This window comes from Vicugna pacos, chromosome 2, assembly GCF_048564905.1.
Source record: "Vicugna pacos chromosome 2, VicPac4, whole genome shotgun sequence".
Taxonomy (NCBI): domain Eukaryota; kingdom Metazoa; phylum Chordata; class Mammalia; order Artiodactyla; family Camelidae; genus Vicugna; species Vicugna pacos.
In genome coordinates this window covers 91690816-91709927 of record NC_132988.1, presented here as the reverse complement: position 1 = coordinate 91709927, position 19112 = coordinate 91690816, and the positions used below count along the sequence as shown (strand labels likewise).

At 41.9% G+C, this 19112-nt stretch overlaps 1 protein-coding gene across 3 annotated transcripts in view; it reads left to right on the top strand.

The window, feature by feature from the left end:
- The window catches only part of LIMCH1 (LIM and calponin homology domains 1), a 306743-nt gene that overhangs the window by 203252 nt on the left and 84379 nt on the right, over positions 1 to 19112 (top strand). For all 3 annotated transcript variants that reach the window (XM_015244034.3, XM_006209773.3, XM_072944686.1), the window contains exons 4-6: positions 10028 to 10134; positions 15383 to 15413; positions 17360 to 17470. In XM_015244034.3, coding sequence (XP_015099520.1) covers positions 10028 to 10134; positions 15383 to 15413; positions 17360 to 17470 — 249 coding nt within the window. The remainder of the gene's footprint in view (positions 1 to 10027; positions 10135 to 15382; positions 15414 to 17359; positions 17471 to 19112) is intronic.

Sequence of the window (19112 nt, the reverse complement as noted above, 5' to 3'; positions counted from 1 at the left end):
CTACCCTTTAAGAACTTTGAGAGAAAAATCCACATCTGGTCCACTTTTGTGCAGGTGGCCAGTGTTGCAAGTTTTGTCTGCCCTGAACCCCTCTCCTGGGAATCGCATTCTCCTTTTGGAAACGGCTCCAGCCCCTACTCCTCCCACCGCTGATTAAAACAATTCTTGGCCTCCTTTACCCTGTTCTGTTAGTCACTGTGGGAGGGTCAGGCCAATAAGGGTCTTTTCCTTTTCCTGGGGTCTTTTTCAAACTGCAAGGGGAAAAGAGAGTCCTCTCAGGGGGTGACAATCTTCATGTGTGAGATTGGGAACCTGGGAACCTGGGGACCCATGTGGAGGAAAGCTGTGTGCAGTGAAAGCGAATAAGCCAACGTACAGAGCGAGCAGACAGCAGGTGAAGGAATTCCTGGTTCCAAACACATGAGGCCCTGGTTTCCAGTTGTTTCAAAGGGTCAGCTACCCGCTTACTCCCTTGTGGCTGGGATGCACTGGGCTCTGTAATCCAATCAACCTGTGTCCATCTGGGCCCCTCTCACCTGCAAATAGAAGTCCCAGCTCCTGTCATGACCCCTTCCTGCCCAAAGCACTTAGCACATTGCCTTTCATACTGTAAGCATGCAATTAATATCTTTCAATAAATAGAAAACTTAAGCTAAAGATAATAGAACCTCCCTGCTGGCTCTTTGATCTTCACTCTGACGCAGATTCCCGTTTTGCTCCCATTACTGAAAACATGTTAACAGGTGGTTTTCAAATGCCTTAAAATATTCAACTTTATATTCTTCTTTTAAAAAAGTGTTTAGATACGGAACTTGGGATGGGTGATGTGAAGGGATTTAATGTAACTCTTTCTGTTGATGGAGACAGTGAGAGCACGGCAGAGAGATTAGAAAGCAGAGGATCCTTGCAAAACCCTGTGCAAGGATGGGGAGAAAGGCTGACCGGGGACACCGGAAGGATTACCAAGCGGCCCGTGGAGGCGGGAGCTTGTAAATGTGTAGCAGCTCCAGACCCAATAAAGCGCCATGATTTCCAGTAGCACCAGGAGCAGAGCATTAGGGGTTTAGGGTGATCAGTAAATCCTACTCCTCACTTCCCCTCCCAGCTGAGACATAAACACGGGAGTCAGACAGAGATCAAATTGTCAGCTCTACTTCCCATGAAACAAATAGGAGACCGTGGGTTTAGAGCTACAGCCAAGTGGGTGTGCTAATCCTCACTCCTGAATTCAACAAATTCTTCCACCCATTGCTGGCACAGCTGGACAACCACAGGCCTCCCCGGCAGAGAGGCCCCCTACCACACGGCAGGGACAGACCGGACGCATGTGTCCTACAGACAGGCTGTCGTCCACAGAGAGGAATTCCAAAACTGGCTGAGCTGAGCCTGCCCCGTTCCCTCTCCCAAGTCAACCTTGGGGAGGAAGAGTGTGGGGCTCGGCGTATTATTCCTCCATGAAGAAACAGGAAGAGTGGCCGTCCCTGATCCCTCCTAAGTACAGACAAGAGGTGGTTGGCTTGGCCGCCAAGGCTCATTTCTAAGACTCACTGTTTCACCTCTATTATTTCCTTTTCCTGATTCTTTCTCCCTAATGGATAGGCAGGAGTGGAATGCTGAAGATGCCAGCAGAAGAGCATGTCACACTGGTCTGGACTGGATCAGGAAGGAGATAAGCCATGGAGTAGAAGAAAGTGGACTGAGCAAAAAGGGCAGAGTCTGGAGATGAAAGAGCAGGTGTTAGAGGAGAGAAGTGAGAAACCTGGGTTAAGGGGGAGGTGGTCCTCAGGCCAAGGAGTAGGTGTTGGAGTTTTTGATTCCACAGGGCAGGTGTGGGTGATGGTGATGATCCTGAAATGGCTGTGTAAGTAAAAACTACTGGAATTGAGGAAATCAAAGAACTGAAAAGCCAAGCTGTTGAACAGGTTGCTGTGTAGAATCTAAATCACCTGGACTGTTGACTGTAGTGAAAGGTGCGCCTGTGCTGGGGTCCTCCACCCACAGCGAGTAGGATGGGAGGTCACGGTGGGGAAGGACTGATGGCTCAGACCTCACGCGCGATGAGGATCGCCCATGAGCGTGATGGCATCAGTGGTCTGGGAGGGCAAGGGAGCTCTGAAACATGCCGGGTGCCGCGTCCTCCTGACCTGCGGCTTTCCTAGAGAAGCAACCAGCCGATCTTCCTTTGACCCGCCGTACCTTTTCTCATAATCTCTTCTCTGCAACACTTCCCAGGGTGTCTCTTTGTGTTTTTCCTCCATTGTTTTTATTCTACACTGCCTTCTTAACTTCCTGTAATCTGGTTTTTATCCTGTTGTTCCACAGAGAAGTTGTCCCCAAAGTCAATCATGTCCTTCTAATCAGAAAATTCTATTCATAGATGACTTACTAGTTTTATCCTAATGATAGAAATAAGTATCAAGTGGAAAACATTTATTGTGCCAAACACTGTTCTTTTCCTAAGCACTTTACCTACATTTTCTTAGCTCCACAACAGCCCTATGACATGAGTAGCCTCATTTTTATGGTGAATGAACATTCATTCATTCCATGTGTATTTCTTGAAGGTTTACTTATGATACATGAGAGATCATTCTGGATAGTATCTAGGTGAGAACAAGAGAGTGCCGAGGCCCTGGCAGGGATCTACTTGGTTTGGTTGAAGACCAGCAGGAGCTGTGCCTGGCTGCGGGGAGAGGGAGCGAGGTGGGGTGGCTTTGCCAGGCAATGGCACCAGCTCCTGTCGGGCCGTTAGGCCACTGTAAGGACTTGGGCTTTAGAGGAGAAAACTGAGGCGGAGACCACGTGAGCCGCTTGCCCCGGGTTGTTCAGCGGCTAAGTGGAGGAGCTGGGGTCCTTCCTAGATGTGACGCTGCCGCGTTGGGCACTGGGCCCACGTGCTCCCTGCACAGTGCTCTCGGTTCCTCCCGTCAGTCTTGTCTGGGTCTTTTCCTGCTCTCACCTGCTTCTCCTCAGGCACAGGGGGTTCCTCCACCTCTAACCATCCTTTGAACATCGGTGTTCGGGGTGGCCCTGTTTTAGTCTTCTGCTGTGTCCTCACCCCAGGGACTTCCAATCCTACATGTCCTGCTGGGGCCTCGCTTCTGAGCTCTAGACCCAAATATAAGCTCTCAGTGAGCTGTAGCTTTGAATATGGAATATTCCAAGCTTACTTCATTATTTCCACTTGTCACACATCTCCCCTCCCTCCATTCTTTAAGATGGTCTCAGTGGCTAAGAACCTCCGCATCACCCCGATCCCCTCTCCTCGTCCTCATCCTCTGCTCAAACAATCCGCTCAAGTGCCAAGCCAAGGAGGGGTGCTCACGTCCTTGCCCTTGTCTGCCCTTGCTGCTTCTGGATGAGCTCAGGCTTCCACATCCCTCCCCGAGCTCTTGTCCTTCCCTCTTCCTCAGACCCTCTCCTCCACCCAGTGGACCTCTCCTGCTGCCACCCAACGTGTTCTCCTAAAGTAAAGGTTGGATCCAGGACTCTTCCCACCCTCATCAGCTGGCCTGGATTCCTCACTGCCTAGAGGACAGTCCTTCCCAAGGCTCTCACAGCTCTGTCGAGCGTCCCTCTCATAACTTTCTTCCCCTCCCAGCCTTTTATTCTCTCCCTGCAGCCCGCTGTGCTTCTGCTCACTTCCCATCCATAAATTTTTTTCTTCTCCTTCAGGCAGCCACCTTCTGGGTCAAACTTCCCCAGAACTCCCCCAGGCAGAGTGAGTGGCTCTTGCCTCTCAGTGGAAGGCCTGGTATCCTCATTAAATGCTCCTGGCAAATCCAAATACACTGAAAGTCAGGTGAGTGCTGACTGTCGCTGGACATCGGCCAATTCCTGGAGCCAGGCTAGAACCCATGCAGATTAGGAGAGCAGTGGTGCACACACGGCAGATACAGGAAATCCCCGAATTCTATTCATTGTGGGGCGTGTTCCTAGAGATATTTTGATAATGTCTTCCTTAAGTTCTGAATTTCATAATTGCACTTCTGTTAAAGGGAGTTTGTTTGCTTCATATGCAGGAAACCTAACAAAAACCATTAAAAAAAAAAAAAAAAGCCTGACAGCTAGAAGAGAAAAGTCACATTGGTGTTAGTTACTGATTTTCCAAAGAGGTCCAGGTCTTCTCTGCTGCACTTGCAAATCTTTCTGAGATATCCTAATCCTTATTAAAATTTTTGAAAGCAAGTATTTATTATAGAAAATATATTAAAATCGTAAGTTCACCATATGCAGTCTCAGTTTACATGTTGATATCTCAACCTAGTCTTTTAAAGAAATTGAAGATTATACGGATGCTTTGTATCTATTGCATTTTAAATACCTGGCAGTATAGGTATCTGGGTTCATTGGAAACTCAAATGAGCCCCAAATGAGCGTTACCTTCATTTTCTGTGAACTCCAAATCCAGCATCATGTTGCCTTTTCCCTATGGGCTGTAAGGGAAGTAAACCAAGGAGATTGGACAGAGCAGGGGGCTTCTCACTACCTGTCTGGTTTCCCTAGAGAACCACTAAGTACCATCCTCCAAGCCAGAGAGCTGCACGCTGCTTCACAGTGGCCCAGGGAAGGAGATGAGCCACTTTCTAGTGGGAAATGACAGCTAAGGGAAAGGTAGCAAGAAGGTCCATGCGTGTCCTCTGAAGACAGGAGAGAAAGACCTGAGTGAGGCACTGACGTGTCTCAGGGGGCTCTCAGGAATGAATTGCTGACCCCTCCCCTCTCACTCCTGCCCGTCCTTCCCAAGGTGCTGCCTTGGGCTTAGGAAGCCTTTTCTATGTTCTCTGGAACCTTCCATCTGCTAGAGCCTAGAGCATGTGCCTGGTCTGAATGTACTTTCCCACTGAAGCGTTGTTCTGCTCAGTGGTTAGGTTCCGTAGTGTAGTTAGGACTCCTCTTCGGGTACGTTTTGGATTAAGTTAGCTTTTCTGGCCCAAACTGAGGACCACCATGCAAAGATTATTTCTGTGAGATAATTACAAATGATGACTTACAAGCCACCATCTTACAAAAGAGCTTTTGATACATAGCTTGCACCTAAGTTTGAAGCAGCCTGTATATAAGTGTCAAGCTGGCAATTCCTATCAGTAGCTAAACAGCAATAATTGCAATTACCTTTTTTTTTTAACCATCTCGCATGTAACTGGCAAGGGCTATAAATACACACCGTGTCTGTTTTTTACGGGTGTAATGGATGAAGAAACTGTTCTTCATTTCATCCTCTGCGGTCCCTTCTTGACTTGAGTTGACAGTAATGTCAATAATAATGCATAACTCCCATATGAGTGCCCAGAAGGTGCCGGACCCTAGGCTGTGTTCTTAGTATATAGTTTCTGTAATGCTGACATCCCTATAAGGTTGGTGGCATCCCCCACCTCACAGATTAGAGATTCCAGAATCGGAAAGGTTGGGAAACATGCCCCAGGCCACATAGCTAATAAGCAGGTAAGGCTGGGATGCTAAACAGAGTCCTCCTGACTCCAAAGCTTTTGCACTGTGTTCCGTGATAGAGTTGTTCTTCTCTCATTTTCATTGTTTGATTAGACATTTTTTCATAAACAGACCTCTGTTTATGTGTATCTTGAACAAATCCATCTATTTGATAGATGGTGAAGATGAATCCTGGAGATAAGATACTTCTGTTGTAAGTCCTTATTATTTCATCTACTGGAATGTCAACTCCATGAGGATGGGAAATTTTTGTTGTTGTTTTTCATTCTTGTAAGTGCCTAGAATATAGTACTTAATTTGTTTTCGATATTTAGTGAGCACCTACTACATGCCAGGGCCCCTGCTACCCCCTGGCGGTAGAGACCATCCTGGGCCTGCCTTCACCTTACCTTTGGAGGAGAATGAAAGGGAGAAAAGTACAAGGTCTTCTTCAGAGAAGAGGCCCCAGCTGGGGAGGGCAAAAAGTGCAGGCCTCCACCTCACGCCCCTGGGGAGTGTTTTCATACAGAGGGCAGGCCCGCAGATGAGTGAAATGGGAAGCCACTGGGCCAAGAACAAGGAAGACTAAATGCATAGTAGTTACATAAACAGCAGTATAAATCTATATATTAATACTAGTCAAGCACAAAGTGGACTCTCTTAGGAACTTTATGTTCCGCACCTGTGTTGCATTGAGACTCATGTTACAGCACTTTCCCGAGAGCCAGAAATGGTAACTTTCCATCAGTAGCACTTGAGCATTGACCTCCGGGACTTTGCAATGGTTGTCTCTGAGGTGGCCATTATTTTTCCCTTGAATTTGATGAAACTGGTTTTGCGAGTGAAGCCACAACCCTATGGAGTTGAGTACACTTTTACAAATTCAAAAACCTTTTCTCCAGACTTGGGGGAGAAATTTCAAGTGTACATAAAAGTTAAAAAAGAAAAAAAGGCACCGTGAACACCTGAGTAACCTGGAACAGGGCCAGGGGACTGCAGCCTGTGGGCCCAGTCCAGCCCAACGCCTGCCTTGGTAAATAAACTGAATAGAAATGCAGATAACTCCCATTTGTCTATGTATTTGTCTGGCTACAATGACAGACAAAGCTGAGTCATTCTGATGGAGACCACCAGAGGCCCACAAAGCTATATTCACTATCTGGCCCTTTATAGCAAAAATTTGCCAACCTTTGAGATCTAGATTCACTGATTGCTAATATCTTACTGTATCTGCTTTATCTCTTTCTCCATAAGAGGCAGACATCATCCCCTCTCTCTCTCTCTTTTTCTCTCCTACACATGCACACGTACGTATTTTTTCTTGAACCATTTGAAATTATGTTATAGTCACAACTTGTCCCTAAATAATTCATACGTTCCCTTAAAAATAAAGGCATTCTCTCATATAATCACAATGCCATCATCATCATGCCTAAGAAAACTAACATTCATTCAATTATATCATCCAACAGCAATCCATATTTAAATTGGATTTTTATAGCCTTATTTGCTTTCCTGTTTTTGGATCTAGGGCCCAATCAAAGGTCAGACGGTGCATTTGGTCATCATGCCTCTTCAGTCTCCGACTTTTGTTTTATCATGCATTGACTTTTTTGAAGAGTCCTTTAAAAACTTCTTTTGAAGCCTAATTCTTAATGAGTTTGCAATACTACATTAGTAAGAGCTGAATAGAATAGTCACTGTGGTGAATCAGTGTCTCCACTCCTTCTACCCCAGGATTGAGACGCTGTTGTGTTACTTGGCTTCTGAAGCTTAGACACTAAGACATTAGTCTTGCTTGGAATTGAAATGTGGAAAAAACTCAGTGTGAAGAGCAGGGCAGATGGGAATTTGCAAGATGCATCTTCTGTAATTAAAGGCACAGTCCTCCCGCCTGCTCCAGTCACCGCCCCTGTTAGCTCTTGGCTGGGGGGGCTCTTCCTTCTGGCTTTTCTCCTGACTGGGGTCTGGCTCCCCTCCAGCATCATCAGGTTACAGCAAGGAACTGGAAGGAGACCTGCAATTCTTTAAATCTCCTAGTCTAAACTGTCCAGCCTGGCTGGCAACGCAGTGCTTCTGTGTTTGCAATCTGTGTGCTGAAGACAGCATGGCACTCAGGGGCATACCCAGGAATGCACGTGGGGAGGGCACCTTCCTGTCTCTCTTGAGGATCTAAGGTGCCAGTCATGGGCTTCTTACGGAACCACACGGTGTTCACAGGTCTGCTCCTTTCATTTTGGTCCCAAATGATTCCTAGAGAGTTCCAGGACCCACCCTTTGCTTTCCTCTGGACAAGAATCCCTCAGAGCTCAGAGGCCAACCAGAAAAGATAGCTGCATGCCCTAGAAAGAACTCACCTGAACATCTACAAACCCCTGGAGGTGGGAGGGAAAAATAGAGAAACTCCACGGAGAAACTGGATAATTTTAAAATGTGCAGAGTTACTGTAGGAGAGACTGGCTAAGGTGTGGATGACTTCAGACCATGAGCAGCTCACTGTCAGTCTACAGGAGGTCTTATGAATGGTGGCAATTGCCTATTGAAAACATCCAGGGGAACAGGAAAGAAAACCTTCTGGAATGGGCCACCCTCCAAGGGGGGAGACACTGTACTATCTCCTCATTGGTCTCCCTGTCTCCTGTCTGGTTCCTCCCAGGTCCTTCCTGCACACTGTCTACCTCCCCCAGGTCTACCCCCAACAGTCTACTTATGCTGCAGATCTGGGCGTTCATTCCTCAGATCCTTGCCCCGCAGTGACAACCACAGACTGCCTTCCATGGCCTTCAAAGTCCCCATGATCAGCCCCTGACTCCATAGCCTCAGATTTGAGGCTTGAGTTCTTTATAGATCCCATGTTTTTTTGAACCTTCATCCTTTGCTGGCTGTGTGGCCTTGGGCAAGATGCTTAATTGTTCTGTGCCTCACATTGCTCATCTGTAAAATGAGGATAATAGTAGCACCTGCCTCATAAGGCTGTGCAGGGATTAAATGAGTTAATATATGTAAAATTCTTAGAAGAATGCTTGGCGTGTAATAAAGGTGATATAAAGATTGGCAATTTATTGCTATTGCTCTTGTTTTGAGCCTGGATGTATTAATTTTTTTATTGCTGCATAATACAATCACTGTAAACTTAGCATCTTAACTCAACAACCATTAATTATCTCAGTTATTATGGACATGGCATGACTGAGTTCTTTGCTCAGGGTCTCATAGTGCTGAAACTGAGGTGTTGGTGGGGGCTGAGGTCCTACCTGAGCTTCTTCCAAGCCTCTTCCAAGCTCATGTTGTTGTTGACAGAATGCATCTCCTTGAACCCACAGAACTCCTAGCCGGCAGGAACTCTGACTTTACTTTCTTTTAAAAGCTCCCATAATCAGGTCAGGCCCAATCAGAGCATCTTTCTTTTGACCAGCTCAAAGCCAGCTGGTTAATGACATGATCACAGAGTGATATTCCATCACAGGCACAAGTTCTACTCACATGCAAGAGGAGGTGATTGTACAGGGTGTGTCCACAAGGTGGTGAGATTCTTGGGGGTCCTCTTAGAATCCTGCCTACACACTGGTAATTGGGAAATACTGTGCTTCTTGTTCACTTTGTTGAATTGCACATGGGTGAATATATGATTCATTTACCACTGCCATCATTTCAGATTTTCGTAGCATCTTTTCTTAGAACATTTAGATGGACTCCCCTTGATCAGAGCCAGCCTTGATCATTCCTTTCTTATAGTTTGAACTACCTGATGGGCCAGTTAACTCGTCAGAAGTCTTTTAGGAAGAGGATAATAGAGACTTGTAGCTGCTGATATCCTGGAGTTCCAAAAGGATGACTCACAATGTGCAGTCCCTTCCAGAGCCATTTGTTTATTCTTAATGACTTCCAGTAGATGAAGACCAGAACCGTCCTCAACTGTAAATTGTGCCTGCCACTCTGCCAGTTCAAAATAAATTTGTACCTGGTGGAGAGATTTATTTTACTAGGAAGAATATCTTTGACATAATTTTTGAAAGATTTCCAGGCCTCCTCACTTTTCGCTTTCCAATTAAGTCTAGATTTTTGTCCCATTTAATTCAGTTCATAGTCCACAAAGAGGTATTATTGGGCAAAAGCCACTGATGAAGTATGTATTTTTGAAGATCACTTAAAAAGAAAAACTTGTCAAAGGTGAAAGTTGGGTAGTAAAACCTATTTTTAAGGAAAAAATACCAATTTTGAACGAGATTCTAGGCAGTAAGACATGGGCAAAACTTTAAAGCAATGGGGGTTCTTGGGTTTTGAGTACCATTCCCCTCAAATTGCCAAGTTCTGCTTTTCAGTGGCATTTAACTTACAGTTTTAAACAGATGTGTTTAGGTAGAGGGGAAAACAAGAATTTGATATAGCTGTGGCTTTAGAAGTTTGAAGTGTCTGTTTACTCCAGCATTTCCTAAGCAAGTATGATTTTTATTATCCAACAAGCCATGACTCACACCTGACTCTCACTGCCTTAGTAACTGACATGTCTCTAGTCATTTGGACTACTAAGAAGAAAGGCTGGTTCATAAAGATAATATAAGATAATATAGACTCAGATTTCTTTTCTTCCTTCCAGGACAATATCATATTATTCTTGAGAGGTTGTAAAGAGCTCGGCCTTAAAGAATCTCAACTTTTTGACCCGAGTGACCTGCAGGATACGTCCAACAGAGTAACAGTCAAGTAAGTAATGCACAATTTATGTCTAAGGGAAACCCATTTATGGTTAGACTTGCAGGTTTCTCATGATGCTGTAAGGTCTGAGAGGCAGAGAATTGGGCATGCCTAATAAAATAAAAATGTGGAGGTAAAAATTCATCTTTCAAAACAGGATGCGTTGGCCTTCCCTTGTGCATAGCCTTCATTCTGATTAAACATAATTTTTTGAAATGCAAAAATCGTGCATGTAGAGTTAGAATTTTAGAAACAAGGAGAGAAAAATGTTAGGTGAAACTTAACAGAGGGAGAGGCAAGAGAGAAGTCTACACAGAATCTGTTCGGGTTAGACAAAAAGCTTTTATTGGCTCCAATTGGGCATATGAATAGGCTCTTGGAAGACTGCAAACTCAGTAAACAGATCTGAACCCTGTTTACTATGCAAAGAAGGCAATATATTATGGAGAAATCTCTTCTTCATTTACATTTGTAACTGTTTTCACATATGTGTGAGTGATCAAGTTGTTTGAAGATGGATCATTAGCCATTTGGCTATTGTTGACTGTATCTATTCAGGGGGCCCGGTTTGGGGCCAAAGAATTCTTGGGAAAGAATGTTATAGTAAAAGAAAAGCAATGTGCTTCTCTATAAAGAAATAGCTCATGACCAGCGTAATGAGAAGAAAAGTCCTTATGAGATGGTAGAGATAACTTTCCTGTAATTTAGAAGTCCTTTAGACTCTACCAAATTCATATAAAACATTTTCCAAATTAGTCAAACAATATTTGGCATGAATATGCTTTAATAATAAGCTTAATTACATAGATAGGGTCTTTGGATTGGCTACATATCTCCTTTTCATGACTTTTGGGTTATTTTATTATGAAAGGGCAGAAAAGGGAGAGAAACCAAAATTCAGAGCTGTTAATTTTTCACTATTTGCCGATACTGACTTTTTTAATGCTGAGGGAAAATAATTGGGAAAAAAAATGGAAACTACTAAATGAAATCAAGTTGGAGTTGATATTGTATTTTATGATGCATGACTGGGAATAAGGCATAGTCAGCCACAATTCTCTTAAAGTCACTCCTCTGTTGTCAATGTGCCTTTTGGGGGGGCGGGGGCCGGTGGGGAGTATAATTGACATATACCATTATATTAGATTCAGGTGTACTACATAATGATTCAATATTTGCATATGTTGCAAAATGTTCACCACAATAAATCTAGTTAACATCTGTCACCACATAAATTTTATTTTTCTTGTGATGAGAATTTCTAAGATCTATTCTCTTAGCCACTTTGAAACATACAATCCAGTATTATTAAGCATAGTCGTCATGCTGTACATTACATCCCATAACTTGTTTGTCTTATAACTGGAAGTTTGTACCTTTTGACTTTTCTTTAATATTTCTCATGGAAAAATTTTAGTTAAGGGCAAAAATAACAGAAGAAAAATTACTATGTTCAAATATGGAAACCACCCTTAACTTCATTTTAGTCCTCACATGCTCCATTTATTTCTGTACTTAAATCCAGCCTCTATAAATCATTATTCATATTAGGAAATTGTTTCAGGTTCTGCCTCATCTCACATTCATAGTTTCACCTGGGTGGCAAGTGATCAGAAACAATAGTAACTGTGTGACATGGTAGGTAATAATTAGTCACACACACATTGCTTTGGGGGGTGAAGGAAAGTTCATTTTGACAGTGTTGGCAGCTGCATTTTTTTTTTAAGAGCCACTCTAAATCAATATGTTACTAAACCAGAAGACTTCTGAGACTGGTTGGTTTTAGAAATTCCAGAAATCATATTACCTTTATTGCTTATCTACACAAACTGAGCATCAAGTACAAATGAACGTATTTACAAACCAGAAACAGACTCACAGACATAGAAAACAAGCTTATGGTTACCAAAGGGGAAGGGGGTGAGGAAGGCTAAATTGGGAGTTTAGGATTAACATACACACACTACTATATATAAAATATGTAAACAGCAAGGACCTACTGTATAGCACAGGAGAGTCTATTCAATATCTTGTCATAACCTATAATGGTTATAGGTTTTTTGCTGAGCACTTGAACTAATGTAACTTTGTAAATCAACTCTGTTTCAATTAAAAGAAAACAAACTGGGCATCAGGAAATATGGGGTCCCCCCTACATCTGCTGCTCCCTAGGTCTACAATCCTAGGCAAGCTCCCTTGCTTCAGTAGGGTTGTGTCTTCATCAATAAAATGGAATTGGACAGAATGTTCCTTCAGGTATGATTCTAGCTAATGCTTGCTCATGCAGATCTGGGAAGATGGCTAAACCAACTTCTAAAGAAAGAGACTTTAATTTAAAGGCACAGAAAGCAGCCTAAAGTCACTTAGACCAGTGGTACACACAGTCAGTTCTCAATTACTGGACCAGCTTTGCCTTCTCCTGTGCTTTTCTCTGTCTTTTTTCTTTATCTTTCTCTCTGCTTCTTTGCTCCATCTCCTTCTCTTCCCTGTGCCTCCCTTCCCTTCTTTATCTTACTTCCCGTCTATCTCCCTTTTTGCATTTCTTCTCTCATTTTCTTCCCTTTTAAGTTTTCCCTTCACTTGAGTATTACTATTTTCGTTAAACAACACTTCTCCATCACCTTCCCCTATGACTATCATTTTTCATTCCTTCATTCAACAAGTATTTACTGAGCAGCTACTATGTGTCAGATGCCTTCCAGTAACTAGAAAACGCGCTCCTCATTCACATAGAATTTATACCCTTTGACAAGTAAATAAGTAAATTTTTTTAACTGCGGAGGGTAGTAAGTGCTAAGGAGAAAGTAAAATAATAATGAAATAGATGATGTAAAAGATAGTGACCATTGCAATATGTGCATTTATCAAATCATTGTGCTGTATACTTTATACTTAGATAATGTTTTATGTGAATTATATCTCAACAAAACCAGGGGGGATAAAAAAGAAAGGTGGTCAAGAATGGTCTCTCTAAAGAGGTGGCATTTCAGGTGAGGGGTCACACATGAATGAGAAGCAAGAACCATGCAAAGGTCTACAGGATGTTCAGGGTGGAGGAAGGGCAGGTAGAAAGGCTGGGGAAGAGAAACAAACTTGATGTCTACAAAGAGAAAGAAGAGTAGTCGGTGTGGTAAAGGTAATGGGCAAGGATGAGCCTGGTGTGAGGTGTGGTCCACAAGCATTGTAGGAGATTGACTTTGGAATAGTTATGGAGAAAAAAATTTTATTTCACTGTATGAATATTTAGAAGAGCATGAAAAACTTTATATTAAAAATTATACCATAAATTCATTTACGGTACTTAGAAACTCTAGTACTAGGGAGGATTTGGGCACGGAATGAGCTATCTGCTTCGCAACTTTTCTGTGAGTGATGTTGGTTTAACTTGCTACTGTCCAGGGCACGTTTGTAACATCTACATAAATTGTAGATTTCATAGCTATGGTAGATGAAATTAGAGCGGCAATGTTTCTCTGCTTTCCCCTCTGAAAGTTAAGCCAAACATTAGCAGAGATGGAGAGCGCCTGACTGACACCAGTTAATAGTGTAAGGAATAAGGTAGAGGGTAGATCTCAAAGAGGAAATTTAGATGCCTTTCTGAAATTGTCTTTTTAAAAATACTCTTTAGATGAGCTTTCATTGAGGGTAATTTTTCTTAGTTTTTTTGTTTTTTGAGAAGTAACTTGAGTAGACTATAAAGAAAAAAAAGAAAAGAAAAGAAAGAAAAAGAGAGAGAAAGAGATCACCTGCAAGTGATGACTGTGTGTAATTTCGTGACCTCTACCTGTAAGGGGTGTCAGACAACCCTGATGGGAAATGTAAACGCCATCCAGCAGGGCTTGCAGCAAATACCATGCCAGGGAATCGCAGCAATTGAATGAAAATGAGGAAAGCCTTTGGATTGCTCCCAAGAATGTCTCTGAAAAATTTCAAAGCATTTTCACATAATTCGTTGTTATGTGAAAGTCATTCAACAAATATTTTGTAAGCTCCTACTATGTGCCAAGAATAACTTTTTTAGAACTGGGTCACAATTTTAGTCAAAAAACGTTTATTGTCAGTGCAGAAAAAGTTTTATGGTCCCTGTTCTTAAGTTGTTTTTCACAAAATTTCCAATCTTTTTTAGATTTTTGTTTTTCATTTGGGTTTCTTTTGTTTTTGTTGTTAAATTTTAAAAAATCCTAGCAAATATCTCAGCAGATAATGACATTCTTTATGTTAACGGGGGAAAGATGAAAACATTCTCTTAATCAAATCCAAATTGGACCACTACTTCTTTCAATCTGTCTCTGTTGATGGTTTATCTCCTTAGTATACACTATGTCTTCTACTCCCTTAATTCTCAATTGACTTAAAGTTGTGCATCTGTTCATTAATATATACTTTGGATCAGAATATGCAGCAAGAAAGTAATTGGGATCTATATACATGATGGAATTCTTGACTGGCTTATAGTGGAATTACATTCTACACCTCCCTCACCCCCCCAGTCCCCCACAGCCAGCCTCCAAGCTAAAGTTTTGTGGAAAAAGAAATGCTACATTTATTTTCCTAGTATTTGTTGACACGTTAAAGGAACTTTGGGATACTTTGGGAGAAATTTTTACATTTCAATGTATGAATATTTAGAAAGTACCATCCAGTAGCTTTTTTTGTTTATAATTTAAGAATAAACATTTATGTATATTTAAGAATGCATGTGTGTATATTTGAACATAGCATGCATATTTTCCTGCTTATGGCTAATTCCCAATGCTAATTTACGTCCATAGCAGAAAAGAGCACATATTTGGACAGTGTTGCCTCTTCTACGTATATTTTCTGGTCCATTTAATTAAGGTTTTAGACCTTTGTTAAAAGTACTTGTATAAAGAAGATTTTGGAAGTGCAGTCAGATTTAACTTGACAGTGATATATATAGCAAGGCAAAATTTTCCTTTAACAACTAAGCTTTGAGAATACAAATATAAACAGTCCTAGTTTTAAGTGGAATTCTTCATTTTCCAGATGTTACAAAGCATTCATCTTTCCATGGTGTACTACGGAACTTTAATCCCACCTTATCCTTCTATGTTTTGTTTTCTAAACAATTTTATTTCGTACCTGAAATCCTTAATCATGGACCTTAAAAATAATGTATTCCGCTGACTTCATGATACTTGTTAGCTTTCAAGTACTCCTTAGAGGTGTTGAAGGGAAGATCAGAGTAAGGAAATGGCTATACTGATCATGTTTTCTTTTCCTTTTCCTTGATTAGGAGCCTTGATTATAGTAGGAAGCTGAAAAATGTAAGTGTTTTAACTTCACTTTCCAAACTTTTTTCCTTCTCACTTTGATGGTTCAATGTAGCTCATAAGTTGAATGCCTCTTGAATGCCTTGCTAGAATCTTTCTTAGAAAACGAGAATATATGCCTCTAACAGAATAATTCACGATTGTGATGGAAATAAAAATGGTAGACTGGGGGTGGGGACGGTTCTCTAAGATAAGAGCTCAATCCTGAAATAAACAAATGAAAGCTCACGCTCTGTAATTTGGTTTCTTAAACACAAAGTGCTCTATCTCAGCACTAACGTTAGTGCCTTCCCGTTGGTAGGCACAGATGGGGCCATTAAATTAAGCAGATGGGCAAGTTGTTTTGGGGAAGAGATCAGCATAATATAAATAATGTTGACTGTCGTCGGCCTGTGCCTTTTGTGTATTTTCTTATTAATCTTTTGAGTTTTTATTAGTACTTCCCCAAATCAACTTTTAAGAGTTAGATCTGATTTTCCAAAGGCAAGTATGTCAGTGCTCTTTTACTTCAAGTTTAAGTTGAAGAATGTAAGAAGCAGCTTCTGTATATAAAATTTTTAAATTGGCTGTGACCCTCCCCTTTAAAAAAAATTTCCAGACCGCTGTTATATTTGAGTGACATTCTCATTGTTATCTCCTTTTTCTTCCTCTGTAAAACCAGGGATATAGGCCATTTTTCATCATACAGTTTTAAACAGAAAACCTACCATCTAACACACATCACGGTTCTGTCGTCCATTCTCCTACTATTCTTCTCAAGGGGGCCTCATACTCTTAGCACATATTAGTTATTTTATGGTCCTAGTTCATGTCCTGACATTTGCAATTGTCTGTTCACTGGAAATTTATTTGTAAGCAATGAGTTAAAGAAGAATTTCTGGAAGTTCTGAAGGATTCCTGAAGTAACATTTTCCCACAGAGGCAGAAAACCAAATGACACCATAGCGCCGATGCACAGAACCGTATTGTGGGCCTGCTGCTGTCTGGAAGCGTGAACACAAATCATGTTGTCCAAAGCATTTTCTGGCCTCGCTAGTGGAGGGAGGTACAAGAAATACTTCCCAGCCTGGCTGAAGCAAGAAGGCCAAATGTGAAAACAAAATAATAGTCTTAGCATTTTCATAGGCTTCCAGTCCCAATAATTCAGTTTTAAGGAGGTCATCTTCAGCTGACCCCTGCTGGGTTCTGTGGGAAAGTCAATGTAAAGACTATTTGTTTGCCTTTGTGGACAGTTTCTTTGGAAAGACAGAACAAAGTTCACTTTGGACTGTAGCTTCAGACCAGTGAATATTCACAGACATCCTTAGACGTCCAGGGATGTTAATTGGCAGTAGCCTTGTCCAGGCTAAAACTTTCCCGTCGCAGATGAGTAGGACTCTAACTGTACCCCAAAGCTACATAGCTGCAGATTGCATTCCTCATTACCTTGCTCCGTTCTGACTTTAATTAGATATATTGTGTTGCTCTTGTGCTGGAAACCACTAATTAACCTTGATCACTCCTTTGAAAACGTTTTGTGCCCACAAATAGAAGTCACGGGCCTTTAAAAGCACCTCTTGCAAAAGGAATTGACAACCTGTTTCATTGTTTGGGTAAGGACACCAGAGCTTCTGAAAAATTTGGCTTCCTGGTTTTGAAACTTTCATGACACGGAAATAATCTTAGAGGATGTATTTTTCCTTCTTGCTGTCTTGTAGGTCACATTCTCACAACCCAATTTTTTCTAAAACCGGAGTCTTATTTCAACTGCTGAGTCGTGTTGGTGTTGACTGACGCAGCCTTGGGTTCTTATTAAAATGGTTTTGCATGGAATGGTTACCTCTTGGATGGTGGTTTTTGTAAATTAATGTTGTACAGCCTCTCCCCCTGCTTTCCTGCTCGGAAGCAGTACTGACCCGTTAGCTTAGAAGTAATTCTTCGTGCGGGGTTCTGTTTCCCAGGTGTTAGTGACCATTTACTGGCTGGGCAAAGCAGCAAATAGCTGTGCATCTTACAGTGGAACGACGCTGAACCTGAAGGAGTTTGAAGGCTTGCTGGCTCAGATGAGAAAGGTAACCTGGCTTTCCTTCTTCATCCCATGAGGTTTAGACAAGGCAGGAAGGCAACACAGTTGCTTGTATTTAAGATCATTACAGTTCCACATGGTCGAATTGCACAGGCCAGAGATGCCCTGCCCTCAAGGAAGCGACTGCTTGTCACACCGATGACGTCTTTCGTGCATCCCACGCATACCTGAACTTTTACTCCCTTCTGAGAATGGGGGATCTGAGCTCTCTCCAACTTTAATTCCAAAAGAGCAAATTCAATCTGTCAGTATATGGCTTCAGATGCCAAAGAGCTCAGTGCTTATTTTCTTGGGGAAATAACGCCTGAATTAAACAATACAGTGTTATACAAAAATGAAGACTTGCTGTGCACTTCCACCCAAGGGTCATTTTGCTTACCCCTCAGGACTTTGGTGTGAGTGAGGTAACGTCAGCCAAGTTCTGGCCTGGGCATCCACCCTGGACAGGCCCTGAAAAATTAGAACCATTCTCTTCTCAGATGTGTGTTTTATGACCATTGTATTTGAATGACCTGGAAATTTGGAAAACATGTTTTACAATGGTCACAGCTTTATTTGTTTATTTAATTATGGGAAAGACTGACCTAAGGTAGGAATTTGTCCAAGAAAGAGTGGAGTGTTTTGTACGTGGCTGCCTGTGTGTTCCTCTTTAAGATTCATTAACTCACCCAAAGTACCAGCATTACTGGGGAGGGAGCAGCCCCACCCAGCGAGCCTTAGTGAACATGTAAGGCTCACTGGTAATCAGTAGCATCCCTGGGTTTGGATAAGACCTGTATTGCAGCGCAGATAATTAAGGACTGGTTCTTCCTCTTTTTTCTAACATGCAAACTAAATGCACTAATGAGACCTCGTTGAGGGACATTCTGTACTTTACAGTTTTTCTTTTAATACAGAAAGCAAGAGTTTGCTCCAACTTTATAATGATTTATTCTTTTTTCCTTAAAGCTAATAGTTGTAATAGTTCTTTGCATTTGGCTCAAACCAGGCTGGCTCATGTATGAATAAATGGACCAGGCTTTCCTATTGGTCATAACATACATAAACAAAGTCCTTTAAGCTAAATTCCTTTAAAAATAAAATAAACACACCACTCAATCAAACAACACTTTGTTTCTCAGTCTTAACTGTTATTTGTCCTTTAATTTTTCATTTAGCTCAACAGAGTTAAGGATACTTAGGGAAAGTACAAAGGTAAGTTTCAGTCTGGATTTGCGAAATCTAAATGTTTGTTGGTTTTATATTAAATTTGAACTTGGATATGATAGATGGATTATCTTTTTTAAACTATGTAAAAGCTCTGCCAGATAGTTTCCCTGCTGGGTTCTCTGGGAATCTGATTTCTTCTCATTGTTGATGTTTCTTACCACTAGTCCAGCTCTTCTACGATCTGAGCAGCCATTGGTCTCTGCAACTCTCCTAACTTCTCTTTTTGTTCAGTCAGTTGGTTGCTAGCAACTGCCTTGAAATCGCCTGTTGTTGTGAACAGCTGTCACCTTAGACGATGTCACAGGACCTGAGGAGTAGTCAGTATCACTGGGTGAAGCATGACTTAACTAAAAATGGCCATCTGTGGCGCCCCCATATCTCTGTGTAAAGTTGAGAGAACTTCACAGGTCTATCCAATG